The following is a 22,381-nucleotide window of genomic DNA, read 5'->3' on the forward strand; positions in this document are numbered from 1 at the left end:
ACCTTCCTACAGACTAGCACAAGTGCATGCCTACCCCTCACCATAACTTCCCCATCTTTCCCCAACACGACCCCTTCCTGTTCCCAAATCCCTCCCACAATTGCTTAGACTAGCCCTACCCTGACACCAAGCCTGTCACACCTTGAATAAGCCCTTCCCAACCCCAACCATCAAAACCTTGCCACAGGTTCCCAATTCAGTGCCCCACACCCACAGAAACTTTTGTGCCTCCCTAGGGAAGCAATCCCTGACCTCATCCCTGTGGAGACTCTCCCTGAGCTGAGAATGCTGTACGGGACTCACTTAGGAGCCCATGCAAGCCTTTTTTTTGTCTGCAGAGGTAGACACAGGGATTGAGCAGGCAAACTAGCCATCTCACATGGCACTGAAATGCCACAAAGCAGCCAGGCCCATCATTAGACTGCCTTTCAATGACTCAGGTAATTGAGACACTTGGCACTTGTCCTAAAAATGCAGGTGAAAGTAACATTTACAGAGTTCTCATCCACAAAGCAGAGGACTATCCAGTAAAACTCAACTAACATGAGCAGCTCACTCCAGAAATCCTATTCAGTCACATATTTTAAAAGCAGAAAGGAACATTTTGATCATCTAGCCTGACTTCCTGCATAACACAGGCCATTGGATTACACCCTCCATCAAGCCCATATCTTGTGGTTGAGCTAGATCATATAGTTTGGAAAGACTGACATCCAGTCTTGATTTTAAAGACACTGATGGAGAACCCATCGCTCCAAATAACCTGTTCCAATGGTTAATTACCCTCATTGTTAAAAATTTGCACCTTATTCCTAGCCTGAATTTACCTCGCTTAAGCTTCTAGCCAATGGCTGGATCTTGTTATGCCTGTGTCTGCTAGATTGAAGACTAATCTGAAAACTTTTCCATGTGTAGGTACTTATACACCATGATGAAGTCACTGCTTAATATTCTCTTGGATAAAACCAATAGATCGAGCTTTTAAAAAATGCTGAACGACTCTCCCTGTGTCTTAGAATATTTAGTTTTAACATATGGGAATAGGGTTGAGTCAAAAACCCTGCAGATCTGGGGCAAAATCTCAGATGAACCACACAGATTTTGGGGAAAACTCTCTGCAGACTTTGCCAAAATTCCTTGTAGATTCCTTGATCAACCACTACATCACTGAGGCTTTAAGGAGTTCAGCTGCTGTGCACTGAGACATTACTGAGACAGTGCACAGTGGCACTGAGACATTACTGCATTACTCCAGCTTTACACTGGCATAAATCCATCAAAATCACTGGTGTTATGGTGAATCAGGCGTCTTGGCTACATAACCTACCTTCCAGAATGGGGTTGGCCTCCAGAATCTGCTGCTCAATCCAGGAATGCTGGCCACTGACAGCAGCTAAAAACTGCAGTATCAGCTTAGTGCTTTCAGTCTTCCCGGCTCCAGATTCTCCACTGGAATCCAAAACATACATGTGGTAAATCAGTGTCTCGGTTTCTTTTTCTCTGCTACAGTGGAAAAAATGGCAGACCAGGGTAAAAATTCACAGATCTTCTCCATACTATGGGACTGTCCTGAGTCTCATGTAGAGAGTAAGAGGCTTACCTTTCAATGTCTCTTTCACTGAATTGAAGCTATTCTGCATACTAAAATGTTAAGGGCTAAACTGTTCCATCAGTTACACAAGTGCAAATTCACTGATGCCAGTGGATTGGCCCCAGCGTGAAGAAGAGGGAAAATTTGGCCTTTCATCTTTAGTACCTTATTGTACTATCTGTGCTGGTTTTAGTATGTTAACTTCGTGTTCCCAGTATCTCCTCTGCTAACAAGAGACATCATTGCATTGAGATTATCCAGCTCCTTGCACAAAATATGAACAGAAAACAAGTACAGGGAATACCTTTGTAAGAAAAAGATAACGTTTCTCTTGTCTTGTTTTAGGAGGGGAGATTAACCTTCTCAGAGACAATCTCTCCTTTCAGAAAGTTAAATTCAATCTTCAAACATAATGGCTACCTTCCAAAGGTAAAAAAGGTACCTTCCCTGCTATGGACAATGTATTCAGGCTTCCCATTTTCCATCTATTTATAAAGAGACTATTTGTGTAGAATGTCCTGCTGCACTCAGAGGGCTTGGAGGGGAAATGATGGGTTTTGGAAATATAAACATGTGCAAGGGAGCAGTCTCTTGATCCCTTTTTCTTGCAAAATATTTCCAGTAAGGGTCCAAATACAAAAATTACAGCACAAATATGCAGGGTGAAATCAGCCCTGTCTCTGAAGCTGTGCATGAAAATGTTATGTATGCACCCATTTGGGCAAACATAGTTGACATGCTTGGACACACATTATACAGTCACGTGGATACATAAATGCACGTTCAGGACTAAATATTTCTGAGTCCTAACTGAAAATGACACAGCAAAAAAGCAAATGTTCTCTTCTCATTTTCCCTGATGTTATCTATGCCTCCCCAAAGGACTGAAGAGATTGTCACCTCTCCAGACACTTTGGGAACCCTTCTCTATCCAATCCCCGTGGTAAACCTACCACCACTAGTCCCACCCACTCATCCAGTTACCTGATAACACAGCACTGGTCTCTCTTATTCCTCTTCATATTGAAATAACAGTTGTCTGCGATGGCAAAGACATGGGGAGGCAGCTCCCCAATTCGCTTGTTACTGTAGAGTTGGATCTGTTCCATTGTGTAGAGTGGCAACACCTGGTATGGATTCACTGCGACCAAGATAGAGCCTGTGTAGGTCTGAAAGAGGAGAGAGTTACCCATAACATCAAATCCAGACACAGCAGAACACAGCCATAGCCACCCTGGGCTCTGCTCTCATTAGAGAATCATAGAATCATAGAATATCAGGGTTGGAAGGGACCCCAGAAGGTCATCTAGTCCAACCCCCTGCTCAAAGCAGGACCAATTCCCAGTTAAATCATCCCAGCCAGGGCTTTGTCAAGCCTGACCTTAAAAACCTCTAAGGAAGGAGATTCTACCACCTCCCTAGGTAACGCATTCCAGTGTTTCACCACCCTCTTAGTGAAAAAGTTTTTCCTAATATCCAATCTAAACCTCCCCCACTGCAACTTGAGACCATTACTCCTCGTTCTGTCATCTGCTACCATTGAGAACAGTCTAGAGCCATCCTCTTTGGAACCCCCTTTCAGGTAGTTGAAAGCAGCTATCAAATCCCCCCTCATTCTTCTCTTCTGCAGGCTAAACAATCCCAGCTCCCTCAGCCTCTCCTCATAACTCATGTGTTCCAGTCCCCTAATCATTTTTGTTGCCCTTCGCTGGACTCTCTCCAATTTATCCACATCCTTCTTGAAGTGTGGGGCCCAAAACTGGACACAGTACTCCAGATGAGGCCTCACCAATGTCGAATAGAGGGGAACGATCACGTCCCTCGATCTGCTCGCTATGCCCCTACTTATACATCCCAAAATGCCACTGGCCTTCTTGGCAACAAGGGCACACTGCTGACTCATATCCAGCTTCTCGTCCACTGTCACCCCTAGGTCCTTTTCCGCAGAACTGCTGCCTAGCCATTCGGTCCCTAGTCTGTAGCTGTGCATTGGGTTCTTCCATCCTAAGTGCAGGACCCTGCATAAGCTCATAAGCTAAGCAGGTTCGGGAAAGGATAAGGAACTCTTAGGGAAAACCCCGGGTGCTGCAGAAACTTGTGGGTTGATGACTCAGTAGATTGCACTCTTCCCTCTGAATCAGTATTGAACTGGGCACTATGCTACTGGACATAGGGTCATTCAAATGAGACACAATGCTGTGCTCCTGATCAATACTGGTCCATTAAGGATCCCACTGGTGCTTTTTGCAAAAGAAGAGATACTAACCATGATCGCCTGGCCAAATTCCAGCTCAGTTAATTACACTGTGGTTAAAATCTCTGTTAGCTCAACCAGATATGGTATTTTTCGTTTCTTACCATTAACTGTTGTGAAATGTTGCTAAGTGATGTTAAACAGCTGTTGTATTCTACCCCAGATGTGGCTGCACTTCAGGGGTAGGCAAAATAATTGGGGGGGGTGTGTGTGTGTACATACCCCAGTTATTTTGCCTATCACTGAAATGTGTCTGTGTGTATATAGTGTCATTTGGTAAAGTTTATAAAGTGCCAAATGGGATCCATTTGGATGAAAGGCATTACAGTATATAAATGCAACATGATTACATACAAGAGCTTCAAAATATGACTGCCAGGGTTTATTATTGTAATGGTTACATTGTTACATTTACTTTACATTGTTACATTTGCTATAGTAGTGTAGCACCTATTAAAATCAGGGCTTGATTTGGCACTGCCTGGGCACTGCATAAACATGTTGTAAGACAGCCCCTGCCCTGTAAAGTTTACAATCCAAACAGACAAGCAGAGCAAAGTGTGGGAGAAACTAAGTAACTATATCCTTGTTTTCTAGATAGGGAAGTAAGGCACAGAGAAATTAAGTTACCCAGGGTCACACACGAAGTCTGTGGCAAAGCCAGAAAATGAAACCACATCTTCTGAGTCCCAAGGCAGTGCCTTAAACACAAGACCAACATTCCTCTCAATGTATTTCATTGCATCACAATTAAATAAAGATCAAATTGAACCTAAAGACAAGCCAGATCATACCATTGCCAACAATAACAAATAGAGCATCTGGTTGGACTAATAGTTTGTTATTTCCTCAGGTGAATATTGAAATTAGCCTAGCAGAGTGTATGTTGATTTCCTAACTGCATGCTGTACCACAGACCTGATATCTGTCTTAATGTCTGGATTGACAGACAGAGAGTCACCACTGGTAACTTTCACTTTAGGCAGAAAACTAAAAGGCAGCTCTCTTGCTGTCCATGCATCTCGCTGTCGAGTCACTCCATGATTTCAAAGTCTGGTGCCAGCTCTTGTCCTTGCAGTCAAGGTGCTAGGATGAGATCAGTTATAGAGAAGAAAAGGGAGAATTTCAGAACTGCTGAGACACTAAGGCTCTCTCAGTCCAATATTTGGCAAAGGAAACCAGGCTGCCTTGTGTCAGAGGCTGCCCCTTGGCTGACAAATTGTCCCCCTGACAGAAGTGTGCTGTTTTTCGTTTCTTATTCTTGACTGAGATTTGCCCATTTGTCTTGGCACTCACATAGATTTTGTGCTCCTGATGGCGGATAAGGAGGTTATGCACTATGCCTGCTTCATTCAGGTCCCCGAGGCGTATCATGTCTTCCACCCCTTGTGCAGAGGTGGGATGCATGGGACGCACAGCATTGATGTTCCGGGCAGTGATCCAATGTTCCTTAAATAGAACAACACAACAGCTTTTAATTAATCATCTGGGATTTTGTACATTAGCTCAGGGGCATCCAAAGGAGGGAGCCATGTTGCCATGGAGAAAACCTGAGTGTAACTCACACTAGCACAGTGTGGGTTTAGCTGGCATAACCCAGAGCAGATTGCAGCAGCTTTATCTTTAATACATAGGTGCAGCCCACTGAGACTATTACCCAGCATGCAATGCTTGAATCAAGATAGGACATTACAGGTGAGGAATATAGTCAAGATCCTGTGGCAAGCTGGACCTAGGTGAGCCAGCCCTGGATTCTCTTATGCTCCAGTGGAATTTCTGTGGCAGCTACACTTAAATTAAAAATATGGAAGTTTTTAATTGAAATATGGAAAGGAATAAAACAATCAGTTCAGTAGCCCACATCCTGATATTAAATTCAGTTAGTGATTTCACGCTGTCCCCACATTTTCAGTTTTGCTGCAGATTTGGGTATTGACAAAGCATAACGGCATCGTAAAAACTGTTGAGAGGAAACCTGAGGCTTGGGAGCTGGGATGGGGACAGCTGGGCGTTGGGTATCAGGAAGGGGTGGGAAGAAGCTTGGGCTTGTAGGATAAGCACAGGCATTGGATGTTTCTGATTTTTAAAAAAGATCAGCAGTGAAACAGTTAACAGTATGCCATTTAAAGTGTCATCTTTATGTTTGAGAGTCAACAATCCCTTGAGATGAATGGAGCCATTCACACCTTCCAGAGCTATCCTTGCAAGCCAGCTGCAGGTGCAGAAACACAACACTGCATCAGTTTGTGCTCAGTTCTTATTCTCAGTGTTCTCTGCACAATCATGAGGGCTAGAAATGGAATGAGAACTTAGATGCTGGAGCACAATTCTCCAGCAAATGTGGGACAAGAAGTACTCGCTGTGGCAAATTCAGCTGCTGTGGATTACACGGAGACTATAACCTCCCAGAAATACAGGCTTGGAGATAGGACCAGACCATTGGCTCATCAAGTCCCATGTCTTGCCTCTGGCAAGTACTACTGCCTGATTCTTGCAGTTCTGTAGTGCTCTGATGGGCCATACACTAGACTGGCCCTGAATCATGACATCCAGATCAGATTCTGAACTCCACTAAAGTTAGAGGGTGTTTGGATATCCAGAATTTTGATTTGGCCCATTATAATGAAAGAGGCTAGCCACAACAGCCAGTTCTGTATCCGGGTGTAGATTCCAAGGGTGAAATCCTGGCCCAGCTGACTTAAAGGGGATCTGGATTTCACCCTAGAACTCCAAAACGTTCAGGAATAGATCTGTGGCTTGGTTCAGGCCCATCTCTTGTTCTTCACCATGTTACATAAAACTTAAGTATGTTCTGCTGAGGAAGTTATAACATAGCCTACCTTGCCTTCATCATCCTCCACCAAGATCTGTCCTGAGTCAGAGATCTTCACAACTGCCCCAATAGGGACATTGTATTCACTGTTGGACAAGGATTCCAGCCATACATGATCACCCTGGCGAGAAGAAAGTGCTACTGTTAAGTACTGCTTTACATCTAGGCTCCAACTAACTCTTAGCATATATCTCCTGGTTTTAATAACTGTGGGATTTCTTTTACATTTGCTTAACTGGCCCAGTGCCTATTGCCTGGACGAAGCGTTATCTAGTGGTTAAAGCAGGTTAGGAAGTCAGGACTCCTGGGTTCTAATCCCAGCTCTGCTACTGACCTGCTATGTGACTTTGGACAAGTCATTTGGGATAGCCATTTTATAGGCAGAAATGGCACAGAAGTTATAACAATGACACTGCTTATCTAACTACATTACGTCACAGAGAAGTTCTGAGGCTCAGCGACTGTCCACAAAGTGCTTTGATATTCTCAAATGAGATATAGTCTGTATGTGCATTTATTATTATTTCTGCTACTTAAAAACATTCAAAGACAAAGCAGTATTGGAAAAGTGGTAGGAGGGCATCTTCAGACAAGATAACGCTGATGGGTTGACTAGATATCCTGGTCATTTTCAGAGATTTGTGATAGTAAGTTCTAATTGCACATTCCCTCAACGATCAATTGAATAATCTGCACATGGAAACATTAGCACATTTATCAGCTCCTTCCCTGGGGACAAATCCTGCACTCCTTATTCAGGCAAAATTCCTACCTTGGCATCAATGAAGGACCACACCTGGGGCAGCTCCAGTCAGTATTCTGTCTACAGAGCAAACAGGCAGGCAGAATGCCTATGGTGCCTCAGGAGGGAAGCATACTCCGAGATGACTCTACACTTCCTTTAGAGAGGTATAGCTAATGCTCCAGACAGCACTGGCTGCTGTTTGCCAGGCATGACGAATCCCTCCATCCTGCACTACATCCCCTTTGGAGTATCTTGCACGGCTAGTGGTGCTAACACTCCCCCAGCCCTTGCGTCCACAGAATGCAAAGACCAAGATCACTGCAGCCTCTTGCAAGGTAGAGCGGGATCCTTTGCACTTTCCCCTCCACTATCCCATGTGCCCACACAGGATCAGCCACATCTGGCCTAACCGGTTTTATGCCAATGGTCAAAACTTGGCTGCAAGTAGAATAAAGACTATAGGCCAGATTCTCCACTGGGGAAACTGGCATAGCTCCATCCACTTCAATGGAGCTACACCTGTTGAGGATCTGGCTCTGTTGCATATTATTCCAAGTCGGTTCCAAAACATTTACTACCATGGAGTAATTTAAACCTCGTTGGTTTTTTTCCCTCTTAAAATATGTTATTGGTTTACATTAAAAGACAAACAGTTGTAAAGCACTATTGCAATAAATTCTGCACCAGCCAGTGGAGCATACCATCTGTAAACAGAACCCTTACTCACGGTGAAGGGAACCTTACCTCTCAAGGAGCCGCATTGGTTTCAGTGGAAGTGCTCGTGGTGTAAGGCACCAACTCAGCATGAGCAAGGATACTACAAGCTTGCCCAAAATAACCATTATGCCCAATAAACAGAACCAGTTGTGTCTCTGTAATTTTGTTTGGGAAGATGTTGTTTGATGCTTAGTTGATAGATATTGGCTCTTTGTTGCTTTTACTTCTGAAGTGAAATGCGTTAAGTTCCCATGGACTTCTTTTCACCTCTTTCTGCAACATCCCCCACTAGACCGGTGGTTCTCAACCTTCCCAGACTACTGTACCCCTTTCAGGAGTCTGATCTATCTTGCATACCTCCAACTTTCACTTCACTTAAAAACTACTTGCTTACAAAATCAGACATAAGGATACAGAAGTATCACAACACACTATTACTGAGACATTGCTTACTGTCTCACGTTTACCGTATAGTTATGAAATAAATCAACTGGAATATAAATATTGTGCTTACATTTCAGTGTATAGTATATAGAGCAGTATAAACAAGTCATTGTCTGTATGGAATTTTAGTTTGTACTGACTTCACTAGTGCTTTTTATGTAGCCTGTGGTAAAACTAGGCAAATATCTAGATGAGTTGATGTACCCCCTGGAAAACCTGTGTGTATCCTCAGGGGTACACATATCCCTGGTTGAGAACCACTGCTCTAGACTAACCAGTACACCAGAGCAAAGCATCTGACTTACCTTTCTGAGAACCACCATCCTGCCTCACAGTCCCACATACAGCCTGTGCTCACGAAGAGAAGAACAGACTTAGACTACAGGAGAGCTCAGGGATAAGAACAGATCAAAACACTGCCAAAAGTGGGGCACGGGCAGGACTCTCCGCTTAAAAACCAAAAACGTAATATCTTTATGAGTCTGCATAGGATTAAAGAAAGGAAAAGTGATCATTAAAAGTATACACAAAATGTGGAAACAATATAAACCATATACCTGAAGGCAAGAATCCTCAACACAGCGCAATGCACAGATTGACTTGCAGGCTATCCTGAGTTCTACCACATAACCCAAGAGGTAGACTAACATAGAAGGCATCACTGTGGAATGTTGTTGGTTTGTTTTTTTAACAGAATTCTCTTAAGCTAATGCCAAAAAAGTTTATAGGCAGAGAGTCAAACTTAAATTTAACCCCCAATAACAAGACATCACGTAAACTATACCGTTATTTGCATTCAGTTGGTCCAGTGACCTAGTGGCTCAATTCCCGTGAGTGGTCAGCCCAGTAACCCAGATTTATTTTCTACCTTGCTAAGCTGCCCAATGCAGTCTGCCCACTAGGTCTGGCACAACACGCATACAAAAGCAGAGATCCATATACAGCCTTCCTCATCTGTGGCTGCAGTGAAGGGCTTTGAGAAGGATTGTGAAGGAGGGAAAATGAAGAGTGTTTGAGGATTCCAGTTGCAAAGTGGAGAATCCCCCAGGAAACAAACAAAAGCATTGAGGCCACAGTTGAGAGGACAGTGTTGGTGACAAGAGTCCAAAGGATTGCCTTGTTTGTTGAGTGTGCAGGCCCTATTGAATCTGCTCCCTTTGCTTTAACATAAATGATTATATTATTTAGGCCATGAGACCTGGGACAACCAAAGAACCACAGACTAAATAAGCACAAATGCATACACCTTTCCCTGCAATTGGACTCTTGAAGCAATTTCAGGGATAAACATGATCTGTGGGTTGCCTTACTTGCTACACTGAGATTTAGTCCAGTGTCCTTTCGATATGCACAGGGAAATCATGGACAAAGCTTTTCAGAAACTGTTTGAGCTGGGACTGGGCTGCAAAGTCTGGCTCTAGAACTAGGTTTGAAGTTTTCCAGAGTTTGAGTGTTTTGGTTTGGGACCATCTCTAGAAAATACACCCCAAACCACATTTTAATATGATCTGGGATCTCTAAGATCATTCACAAGAAAATAGCGCTGACTTACAGAGGCCAAATACATCCGTTTAGCAGATGAGCTGGAAGGCTTTTCAACTTCTAAAGCTTTTCAACTTCCAAGATCAGATGTCTGTGTTATCTCCTGAAACAATTGCTGGAGGAACTAAAACTTAATGCAGCCCGGACTCTCCATTCCTTACATTACGTCAGAAATTAGGGATATGGGTAGAGTTCGATCCCAAGCCTCCATTACACAAATCATATAAAAAAACAATGAACATAATTGACAGTCGTTTGGTGGACAGATTATCTGGTTTGCGAAGATGACTCAGCAAACAAAGGGGAGGGAGCAGCCAGGGACCAGCCGAGGCAGTTACATATGCAAAGTTGGGGGTGTCATCCATCACTTGATCATGGGTGGTATTATTAGTCACTGATCTTATACAAAAAAAAAAAAAAAAAAAAAAGGAGTACTTGTGGCACCTTAGAGACTAACAAATTTATTTGAGCATAAGCTTTCGTGAGCTACAGCTCACTTCATCGGATGCATCCGACGAAGTGAGCTGTAGCTCACGAAAGCTTATGCTCAAATAAATTTGTTAGTCTCTAAGGTGCCACAAGTACTCCTTTTCTTTTTGCGAATACAGACTAACATGGCTGCTACTCTGAAACCTGATCCTATACTAAACAGCATGAGTCAAAGAGCAATGTCCCTGCCAGCTGATGCTCTGTGTACCTGAGGAGTCCATTTTGCCTTGACCTAAGCTTAATAATGGCTTTCTTTTGCTTAGTCTCCCCCAGTTCACCACAACAGGACCCAAGCCCACTGGAACAGGGTGGCAAGATCTACAACCACACACAGAGATTGGGGGCGCTTTTTTGTTAGGTCAACAAATTAGCCCTATTAACAGGAGCTACCCCCTGAGTAAAGCTGATAAGTAAATTCTGCGGACTCATCACAGCATGTATAGCTTGTTACCTCTGACAGGGTAGAAAGGGAGAGAAGCTTGACCCTCTGGTCAGAGGGAGGTAGGGGAAATTACAGGAAGGCCCTCGGATCCAGCAGGCTGGAGTTGAGGTGGATATTCTGTTTTCATTAGTCAAGTTACCTGTGAAGCTGAACCCTAGGAAGCCCTATATGTATGGGTTTTATTTGGAGCAGGGTGGGAATGTCACCTGAAGCCATTCGATTCTCAGGCCATCATATTCCCAGCTCTGTGTTGCCCAAACCCCCAGGAAGACATTGAACGGGTTCCACTGCTACAAGGCAGGGCGTAAATTTAGCTGGAACCCAGCATAGCAGAACTCTGGTAAATATTTTCAAACCTGTGAGAGGCCCAGCACCTCCTGCAGGGCTGAAGCCTTAAGCCCCGGCGCCCCCGCTTCTCCTGTGGTGCTAAAGCCCGGACCCCCGAATGGGGGGGGGTTCTGGTAAATAATCTTTGAGAATTTAAGCCCTGGCTACAAGGGACCTCCAGAGCAGGCTACAAGTGCCACCTTTGCCTGTGAACCCTCTCTAGTCCCTATCAATATCCACCAAATGCCAGCCTCGCTCCCACATTCTCACAGGTCTCTCACCATTGTGTGTCTGTGTGAAAAACTACACTCTCTCTCACCTCCTTTCAATCCACCCACAGGAGCTCCCCTATCCCGGTGCTGCCTCTTTCTGGTTGTTCCAGGACACCCTTAGAAAGAAGATGTTTCATTTCAGGGTTTATTATACTAATGAAATATTTGCAATATATTTTCTCCCATTTGGAAACATCTGACTCTAGAACCAAAATACTATATTCCATTTTTGCTGCCACTTAGGATGAATTATTGAAAAAAGCTGTCTCAGGACATCATCCTGTGAGGGGTTGTTTTACCCTAGTCAGGTGATTATAGGGTTAATGTGGACCTGAGAGGCCAATTAACACACCTGATTGCACCTGGAGTATGGGACAGGCCTAATCAAAGATGAAGCCCAGCTGAGGAGGAGCAGGATGGTTTCTATTAAAAAAAAAAAAAAAAAAAGGAAGAGGAAGCTCAGGTCAGAAGGTGGCTGAAGTGAGAGAGGGAAAGAATTCTGCAGACCTGCTCTGAGTGGAACCTGGAGAGATACAGAGAAGCTACCAGGTTGGAATACGCTCTGGCCATGAGCCCTAACAAAAGGGCAGGACCTGGGCTTCCAGGGAAGAAACCCAAGGAGGTGTTCAACTAAAGAGGTGTTTCAGGAGGGAGGTTTACACTCTGGGATATGCCCTGATAGGAGATGACAGCAGGCGTGAAGGAGACGCCTGGAGTCAGCCTGAGAGAAGGCAAACTGACAGGCAGGTAACCTCGTGGGTAGATGGGAGTGGAGGATCCCGTGTAGAGACTAGACTAGAGGAAGATAACTCTTGAGAGTCAGCGTTCTGCAGAAGAATGGAGGGCTGGAAGGACCTGGGATGGATTAAAAGTTTCTGCCTAAGGGAGGGGACAGAAATTTCTTTTGTTGCAGTTTGTGTTTTGCTTTTTAAGTTTGGTTACAAGACTCCAGGGAGAGACCTTAGGGCTGTTACTCTGAGAGAGGAGGGAATGGAAGAGGAGCCCTGGAGAGGTGGAAGATGTCTGGATGACCAACAGTGTGTGGGACATGATCTGTTTGGGATGTTGATACCCTGGACAGGGAGAGGCTTTAAAGCAGGGGTTCTCAAACTTGGGGTCAAGACCCCTCAGGGGTCATGAGGTTATTACATGGGGGATCATGAGCTGTCAGCCTCCACCCCAAATCCTGCTTTGCCGCCAGCATTTATAATGGTGTTTAATATATTAAAAAGTGTTTTTAATTTATAAGGGGGGGTCGCACTCAGAGGCTTGCTATCTGAAAGGGGTCACCAGTACAAAAGTTTGAGAACCACTGCTTTAAAGTGATCTGGCTGGAGGGCCAACTCATGAGAAGAGGAGAATCAGATCGACCATCAGGAGGGGCTGCAGGAGAGGAAAAAACTGTTACAAGGGTACATGCTAGAGGACAGTCCACTTTTTTATACATCCCAAAAGGATTTGTCAACTTGCTGCTTGGTTAGAGCTCAATCAGGAAATACAGCATCATTTGCATTCAGGTAAATATTGATTTGATGGCACACCTCAAGTAAATCATTAACAGAATGAGTAAACAACACAGGACCAAAAATTGATCTTTGGAGCTCACCCCGAACTACTCCAAAACTTCCTACCTGTAACATCCTCAGCTGAAACAAAAGAAAACCCATTTGTCTGGTTGTACATGCTATGGCATCGTTAAGTGAAGTGTAAACATAATCTTAAAACTTCACTTTCTCAGTGCTATTTGAAAAATTCTGCTCTTTGGCTTGATCTTCACTCCAAAAAATGTATCTTTCTAGAAAGTTTAAGCAAAAATGAACCATGCATATATGCACTACAAAATATCATTAAGAACCAGAGTCTGATAATTCTACATTTGCTGAATGGTGTTGTATTCCAGGAGTAGCCCCAGTGAAGTCACAGAATAAGGTGCTACTCGCCATAAATAAAAATAAAAGGAGTACTTTTGGCACCTTAGAGACTAACCAATCTATTTGAGCATAAGCTTTTGTGAGCTACAGCTCACTTCATCGGATGCATTCAGTGGAAAATACAGTGAAGAGATTTATATACACACAGAACATGAAAAAATGGGTGTTATCATACACACTGTAAAGGAGATTGATCACTTAAAATGAGCTATTACCAGCAGGAGAGCGGGGGTGGGGAGGGGAACCTTTTGTAGTGTGATCACTCTTCTTACAGTGTGTATGATAACACCCATTTTTTCATGTTCTGTGTGTATATAAATCTCCTCACTGTATTTTCCACTGAATGCATCCGATGAAGTGAGCTGTAGCTCACGAAAGCTTATGTTCAAATAAACTGGTTAGTCTCTAAGGTGCCACAGAAACTCTACAGTGAAACAGAGAGAATGTAGCTTTAGGGATGATACTGTTTTGTTTTGTTTTTTCCCCCTTATTCTAATATAATTCTTGTTCAGTGTTAAAAGAAAGCTTTGTGATCCTTTACGATGACAGAAATCAGGATAGGTGCCACCACCTTCTTTCAAGCAACTCACTGCTATTCCTTGAACAGTATTATGCTAGAAGGTGTTAATGGCTACCATCAATCTCAGGCCCGGTTAAGCCAATGGGTGTGCTAACCACCTTTCTTTCCAGATAAATGAAAGGTGCAATTAAGCCCCTTTATGGAGTAAGATAGCTGGAGACAATAAAAGCTACCATATAAAGCTGGGGTGACCAACCTGTGGCTCTGGAGCCACATGGGGTTCTTCAGAAGTTAATATGCGGCTCCTTGTATAGGTACCGACTCTGGGGCTGGAGCTACAAGTGCCAACTTTCCAGTGTGCCAGAGGGTGCTCACTGCTCAACCCCTGGCTCTGCAGGCCCCACCCCCACTCCACCTCTTCCCGCACCTTCCCCTGAGCCTGCCATGCCCTTGCTCCTCTCCCTTTCCCCCCAGAGCCTCCTGCATGCCACAAAACAGCTGATTGGGAGGGAGGGAGAGGCGCTGATGTGGGGCTGTTGATGTATTACTGTGGCTGTTTGGCAAGGTACATTGGTAAACTTTGGCTCCTTCTCAGGCTAGGGTTGGCCACCCCCGATATAAAGCAATAGGCTGCATGGGGATGCCTGCGCAGGGATGAGCCATGTGGTCTGTGGATACTGCAAAGCCCCCCCTTAAGCGCATGCTTAACTCTGCACACAGCAAATAGCCCCAGTTACTTCCAAGGGCTATTCACAGTGCATCTAGCTAAGGATGTGTGTATGTGGTTGCAGAATTGAGACCGTAGCTACACGTCGATAAAATTTACATCTACAGATATTTGGAAAACTGTACTTGGAAGCATTTTGTGAAGTCAAAGAAAATAACGGAGTGTGCCTGCTTTGCAAATGATGTCTAAAGGCTACACCTTTATTATTTCAAAAGTACATTTAATCCCCCAAACAAGGCAGATCACGTCATCATTAAGTACATGCTAAGTTTGAAGTTTAGAAAGCTCCTTTTTTTAAATGCCGAAAAAGTCTGAAAAATGTCCTTAATAGCTGAAAAATATTTCCTCTTCCCCAACAATATGTTTGTCTATCTTAACTATTATATATATGCAACTTTTCCAATAAGAAGGTTATAGTTCAAAGCCTAGAATGTGCATTTCAGCTCAAAAGATTTTAAAATGTCATAACTGAAATCAGAATGCAAAGAGGAATCTCATCCTGAACTATACCAGTCACTATTGCAACACTAATACTGATTTGCTAGAGGTTTATAACCATTATAAACTGGAATAATTATAGCTAGTTATCAAATCTGCAGAACTCATGAATCCAGAAAAATATGAATATAAACTTCAGTAAATGACAGCTTGCAGCTACCAGTTGTACCAGTCCTGGTCCCCAACTGATCTGTAACATCATAACACCCTAGCTTATTCAGCACTATCAGGAACTCATTTTCATGATCTTGGACACAAGTGCAACAGTTATTCTCCTTCCCTTTTACTTCTTGGTTTGAATGGGCTCCCTCTGTCCATCTTTTAGTTGCGCTTCCTGCAACTACTTCCACTCCCTACCTCCCCAGAAATCTTTCCCCACACCAACATGAAAATTGCCTCTCCAGTGGCATCTAGTTATGATCTACCCTTTCTCTCTTCGAGTCTCATCAGGAATTTTCTTGGGAAGCCTCTTAGTTTTTATGGATTTCAGATTCAAATTCAAGAGTAAAATTTCTTCTTTTACCCAGTATTAATAGCAAATGCTCTCCCCACTCCTTGCTTGTATTGCTTTTTGCAGTGCATGTCTTTGCTGCTCTTCTCACCTGAGCAAGCTAACCCTCTAAATCAGAGTCTGAATGGTACCGAAAAGGATGGGAGGTACCTGTTCACACGGAAGATTTTGCTGTTTGCCTGATTCTGCTGTGTTTCTTCTCTCTCACGGATAGCAGAGTGGGAAAGAAAAGGGAGATGAAGTTGGTGGTGGAGCCATTGAGAATCCCGCCCTGCGTGTCAGCCCTCCGTGGCAAAAAGGAGGAAGTAACTGAAGTGCCTTTCACAGTTATTTATTATGGGACTTTGCCCCCAGTTCAGCATTTATTCCATTTCCACACCAGGGATTCCAGGCACCGGTGAGGTCAATCGCTCTCATTCGTAATGCTTGCCTGAGCTTTAAACTTTAGCCTCTCCACTGCATGTGGCTCCTGTCAGACTCCTGAAAGGCATCCCAAAGGGAAAGGCTTGGGCCTGATTCTCCTGCTTCATAGGCCACAGAGCTCAAGAATGGAAAATAAACTCAAGACATCCCTTACCAGCCACTGTGAGGGAGCAACTGAGGTTTATGCCTGTGCAGCCTGGTAAAGGGGAAGGGATTTTTAGTCAGTTTATTTAAAACACTCTTGTTTTGTTATATATCAATGTAATCAAATGCCTGACAAACACCTGGGAGAACAAGTATCCCTGTGAAAGATTCAGTGGCCCTAGATTCCGATGTTTAGATAGGTGTTATCCTCCTTCCAGCCCCGCCCTGAAATGTGAACAGTTTGATTTCAAAGTCCGAGCCCTCTTGATTGCTCAGTTTTCAATCTCTTGTCTCATTAAATGTCATCTCACTACCGCCCCAGTCTGCCAAGGAGCCCTCCAGCAACAACGCAGAAGTCAAGACGTGGCTGAAAAATAATCCTTTCAGGCTGTCATTACCCATAATCAAGATGCAAAAAGGGGCATTTTGATTTCCACCCAGAAGTCACTGCGCCTGAAGGAAGAAAAGTGTATTAAGGGGTTAGGCAGTTCTTTGGCTTTGTGAGGGGCTGGGGATGGAGTTCAGGAGGCTGTAGAATACAAACTGGGGGAGGGGAAGATCTCAGGTCCATCTGCCGGGCCTTCTTCCCCACTGACACTCCTCAGTGGTACTTCTTTGCAAGGGACTGGATTCCCTGTAGGCCTTACTGTACCTCCTCTTCTGGTGACAAGAGGAGAAAGCCCCAGAGTAGGAGCAAGGAAGTCAAGTGTCTAGTTTCTGAGGCTTGGCTAGAAGAGAGATGGAGTTCCATCATACAAGAGGACAAAGACTGCCATTGAGGAGAATCCAGCCTTTAGGAGCTCCAGTCCATCCAGCCACGAGGACAGCTTCCCAGATACACCTTAAAGACTCAGAATCTTATGTCCTCTCAAACCAGTGTAAATCTATATGGCCGCAACAGACAATACTCCGGATTTACACAAGTGTGACTGAAAGGAGAATCCCCTCTGAATTTAAAAAATCTTTTTCAGAGACGGACTTTGGTTATTAAAAATGCAGGGCTTAAAAATCCACTCAGCCACTTCCCCTGATCAGTGGGGCACTTTCCCCAGTAAATGGGGGCATGGGAGAAAGAAGGCATCAACTTCTTCTGTGCTGCCTTCCTCAGGCTGCAGACAGCAACAGTGCCCATGTTGCTGCTCATCATTTTTCCAAGCTGCAGCACAGTGAAAAGCAAGCAGCGCCTTGTTGGTTTTCACTGGTGCTATTAGTGCTGCCCACAAGGTTCTGAAAAGTGATATGAATCAGGCCTTTTGCTTGGGACTGCTCAGAGCAGCAGCAGAGACAGGTGCTGGAGCTATTCATAGATGAAAAAGACCCAAAATGGAGTCAGGGGATAGAAGCAGCAGAGTCAACCCACATCTCAGGAGCCAAGAAATGGGGGAAATGTTGAGTAGAGGAGAGACCCCTGCTCCTTGCCAAATCATGACAACCAAGAAACTGGGAGTGGGTAGAGTAGCAGACACACACCTACTGGTTAAATAGCTTGAAATGAGAGGAAAACTCTCACTGCAGCAGCTGGAGCAGAAGAGGGAGCTCTCCCACTTCCAGCAGAGGAGTAGGGAGCTCTGTTCTGTGGTCTCCCCCTTCTAACTTTCTTCACAGCAGCCAAGAGGCTTGGGGTAGGTGGAGGAAAGAGAGAGAAAACATGCTAATGGTCCTGCTCCTGCTTTCAGAAGCTGGAGAGGGCTTGACTTAACATTCATTGGATTCCTGCTAGCCAGAGGCTGGAGTGAAAGATGGAGCCATCAATATTGGCCACACAGAGTATCCCAGTAGTAATGCCAATGCACCCTCCCCTTCCCATAAACTGGGGGACAGCTAAGCTTCTCTCCAATGCATTGCCCCTGGACAGTGATGCCCACCTTTGCAAATGGCTGCTGGGGTCAGAGGTAACAGTGGAGGACATTCCAGCACAGACAGGGGGCTACCACAGACCAAGAACAACAGCCATGGGTGGTTGTTTTTTGCTGCACCTGCTGGAGAGATGCTCAGACAAACCAACCCTTCCCCAGGTAGAAACTGTTCCAGGCCCTGCTCTCCACCAGTTTATACCAGCTACAGACTTTTGTGTCTGACCCTCAGCCAATCACTGGTGGAACAGGGCTGTGCTGGAGACATGAGACGAGGAGCTACAGCTGTAACACTTCATTAGGAGGAGACCTTTTCCAGCTCTGTGGGAAGCTCCCAGTAGCACTGGAAACACAAGACAACCAAGGGGAGAGCATGGCTCATCATGAAGAGAGTCACAAATGGCAGTTTTCAGAGTGGTAGCCATATTAGTCTGTATCAGCAGAAAGAACGAGGAGTACTTGTGGCACCGTAGAGACTAACAAATTTATTTGAGCATAAGCTTTCGTGGGCTAAAGCCCACTTCATCAGATGCATGTAGTGGAAAATACAGTACAAAGGTATATATACAGAGAACATGGAAAAATGCGGGTTGCCATTACCAGCTCTTAAAAGACAAATTGATTAAGGTGGGCTATTATCAGCAGGAGAAAAAAAACTTTTGTACTGATAATTAGGATGGCCCATTTCAAACAGTTGACAAGAAGGTGTGAGTAACAGTAGGGGGAAAATTAGCACGGGGAAATAGTGTTTAGTGTAATGACTCATCCACTCCCAGTCTTTATTCAAGCCTAATTTAATGGTGTCCAGTTTCCAGATTAATTCCGGTTCTGCTGTTTCTCGCTGGAGTCTGTTTTTGAAGTTTTTTTTGTTGAATAATTGCGACTTTTAGGTCTGTAATTGAGTGTCCAGGGAGGTTGAAGTGTTCTCCAACTGGTTTTTGAATGTTGTAATTCTTGACATCTGATTTGTGTCCATTTATCCTTTTGCTTAGAGACTGTCCGGTCTGGCCAATGTACATGGCAGAGGGGCATTGCTGGCACATGACAGTGTGGAAACTAGCAAACCTTGCTGGTCAGGGGACATACATTTGGGGTTGGGCACGCAGGGAGAGCTAGTGAGGTTGAGGTACATGTAGATGTGTAAAATACCACAAGGGAAGCGTGATCAATGTGCAGAATGCCCTTTAGATCACAGATGGTTTGAACAGTTGAGCTGCCTGAACTATGCTGGTGCTACAGCTGATACCGACGTGCCCATTCTGTGCTCCCCTCCCCATCAGTCCACAGAGTATGTGCACCACAAAGGGTAGCACTATTGCAATGCAAGCCCATGTCTATTGCCAAAGCCAGATCGTTGATGTTTATGTTGGGTAACCAGGCAAAAGGTTTTCAGAATTTAAGAACTTCTTTTTCCTGATGTGAACAGAATGGCACATTCTCCCTCTCTTAATGGGGTCTCTCCAGCCCCACTGGGACTCTCCGAGGCTCAGCCTACCTACTCACAGCTTCCCTGGCTTATGAAGCCATCCCTGATTACACTGATCATGACACCTACTTCTCTTGCCCCTCTCCACAGCTACAGAATGGTGGCTGGGCATGCCATGGTAAGGCTGGAGGGAAATAGCAGGGCCCTAGGCTACGCTGGCTGCTTTATTGCTGCCTGCTGTATTCTGTGTGGCCAGTGGAGGAAATGGAGGAAGTTACTGTTAGAACTCAGCATCTGTTCTCTGGTCCCCATGGCAGCTTCTCACACTGAGGGAGGGACACTGTTGAGTGGGTCTCCACCCACCCCCTGACCTCCCTCACTAGAGAAAGAGGGATCAAGAGGGCTGCTTCTCCCACTGGATCCAGGGAGCTCTTCTCCCCTTCCACTCCCATTGCACTTCTCTCACTGGAACCAGGTGGGGTAGCAGGTGTCTCTTCCTCAGTACCTCTCTTAGTGGCCGGCAGAGGAGAGGTTCTCCTGCTGGCTGGGACTGCCTGTCCTCTTCCTTTGGGGTCATTTGTTCCCCGTGGGGTCCCTTGTCTGCTCCCTGGAGCACAAACATCCTAGGATGGAAAGCAAGCCTCAGTCTCCTAACTGTGCTGAGGAATCTTGTGCTGGGGCGGGGAACATGGGAGGAAGGGATGCGAGGCTGCAACTAAAGAGTGACTATCCTTGATCAGAATCGGGGGGGTGCACCTTCATGCCGGCACCTCCCACTGGAGTTTGGGTGCATCTGGGCTTTGCGACTTATACCCAGCACTGCACTCCAGGGAGTACTGTTACTATTCCAGTAGCAGGCATGACAGCTGGGAAGGAAAAAGGGATGTGTCCCAGACATGAGCAATTTTGGAGACAGATTCAGGATTTCTCCAGCCAGAGCAAGAACCTACGAGTCAGGATGTTTCAGCAGCTGCCTCTAGTTGCCAGGTTAATATTATAAGTATTGTCATTTGCCACAATGTTGCAAATGCAAGAAAAGTTAGGACTGTCATGATTACACTAGTAAAGACTGTACAATCTCAAGGTGATGAGTCTGCCCTGTATATCAATATGCTGATGCCTCTCTCTAAGGATACACACGATTAAAACTTTCTCTTTAAACAGGGAATTGTTAAAGTTGTACTAGCATTTCTGTCTGCCATCATCTGCCGGTGAAGTCCCATAGCAGCTGACGTCAGACATTGGGTTTACAATCAACAGGGAATGAGAATGGGGTGGTAAATTAGTCTGAACAATTTACATTTTCCATGATCTGTGCTGAGAATGTATTGAAACAAAGTGAATTCTACAGAGGGAGTACCTAGCTAACGATCAGCTGCAATTGGACAGTCAGGAATGAGAGATGCTGTACTAAGAGTTCTGCATTGCCTGTCCTCTACTGGAGCCTCATGCAAGGCCATTATGGCACAAACACACCTGGAAAGAGTTGGAAGAACTAACACTTTTACTTTAGGTTGGTTACATCAAGACAATTTTGCAACTTATTTATTCATCAAGAGATGAGCGCTGAAGTGTTGCACTTCGTCTATAGTAAATTCTACAGGCCCGATCCTAGCCTTGGTGGAAAGAAATCCTTTGCAGTGCTGCTGAAGCACTAAGGTACCACAGAGCTGCCCTAAATAGGCAGTGTGGAAGCTCCACACTGGCAGTTGCACTACACCAGATTAGCCTGTATTCCGGTGATCCTCAGCCAGCATAAAGGACCCTCGGGAACATTATTAGACCACATAAGTTAGAGAAGCTCTAAGCAGCCATGCTGATTTAAACCAGCTGAGGATCTGGTCTCATGTAATTTGAGGTACTATGTCTGAATTTTGACCAGATTCAAATTGGTTTAGCACTTAGTCCCATGCCATTGGACCTAGTCAAATAACTATTGCCATATTCTTTCTAGCATCCCCCACAGCAACTTCAATACCAGTTTAGAGACCCACGCCAGAATGAACTTTCACATATAAAGTTTCATATTCGAATGTGTGGTTTCACTAGCTTTAAAGCTGTATAAACTGCTACCTAGGTGACAAACTGGAGTTCTGAGGGGGATTGTTACTGAAGTTTCTTACTAAGCAGCATTTATCCTGACTGTAAAAGCCAAATGGCCAGCTACTATATAAATGTCATCAAATTCTGTACATGAGTGATAAATACAAAAACAGCATGGATGAGCACTGAAGGTTCAGTCATCCTACAGATGTGGGTGTATAGCCTAGAACATTGTATGCGGTGGATTAACTATTCCTTAGCTTTCCTTGCTATTGACTATTCTGTATACCCTTCGTAAACTGTAACTTACTGGAATTCCTAAGCATCTGTGACAGCTCTACAGTAATATATTTATATCTTTTATTCTAGTTTCTAGTTTCCCAGATGCATTTCTGGGAGGGTGGGGAGTTAATAAAAACAGAAAGACCTTGCTGTATGATATATGCACTCTGGTGGGTTTTACGGTAGTTCCACATCCAAATACATATACTGTAGGTGCAATCTTTCAAAGAACCACAGCAAGAAACATTTGAAGCACTGCAGCTTCATATCTTGTGATAAAATTCCATCCATTCGGTTATGTTTGGGTTTTAATACCCAACCCCTCCAACCTGCCTAAGGCCCTGCCCCTCCCCTTGTCTGCAGCACC

At 44.6% G+C, this 22,381-nt stretch overlaps 1 protein-coding gene across 5 annotated transcripts in view; it reads right to left on the reverse strand.

The window, feature by feature from the left end:
* MYO7B (myosin VIIB) overlaps window positions 1-22,381 on the reverse strand; it is a 99,800-nt gene that overhangs the window by 72,838 nt on the left and 4,581 nt on the right. For 2 of the 5 annotated variants that reach the window (XM_073360171.2, XM_073360170.2), the window contains exons 2-6: window positions 8,890-9,066; window positions 6,686-6,799; window positions 5,142-5,294; window positions 2,576-2,760; window positions 1,328-1,449 (exon numbers count right to left, since the gene is read on the reverse strand). In XM_073360171.2, coding sequence (XP_073216272.2) covers window positions 1,328-1,449; window positions 2,576-2,760; window positions 5,142-5,294; window positions 6,686-6,799; window positions 8,890-8,907 — 592 coding nt within the window. In that variant the 5' untranslated portion in view covers window positions 8,908-9,066. Of the gene's footprint in view, window positions 1-1,327; window positions 1,450-2,575; window positions 2,761-5,141; window positions 5,295-6,685; window positions 6,800-8,889; window positions 9,067-12,008; window positions 12,069-15,993; window positions 16,129-22,381 lie in introns of those variants that run through there. The other 3 variants (XM_073360173.2, XM_073360169.2, XM_073360172.2) reach the window with 3 other exon arrangements.

The sequence above is a fragment of the Lepidochelys kempii genome, chromosome 9 (genome assembly GCF_965140285.1).
Source record: "Lepidochelys kempii isolate rLepKem1 chromosome 9, rLepKem1.hap1, whole genome shotgun sequence".
Classification (NCBI taxonomy): Eukaryota; Metazoa; Chordata; order Testudines; family Cheloniidae; genus Lepidochelys; species Lepidochelys kempii.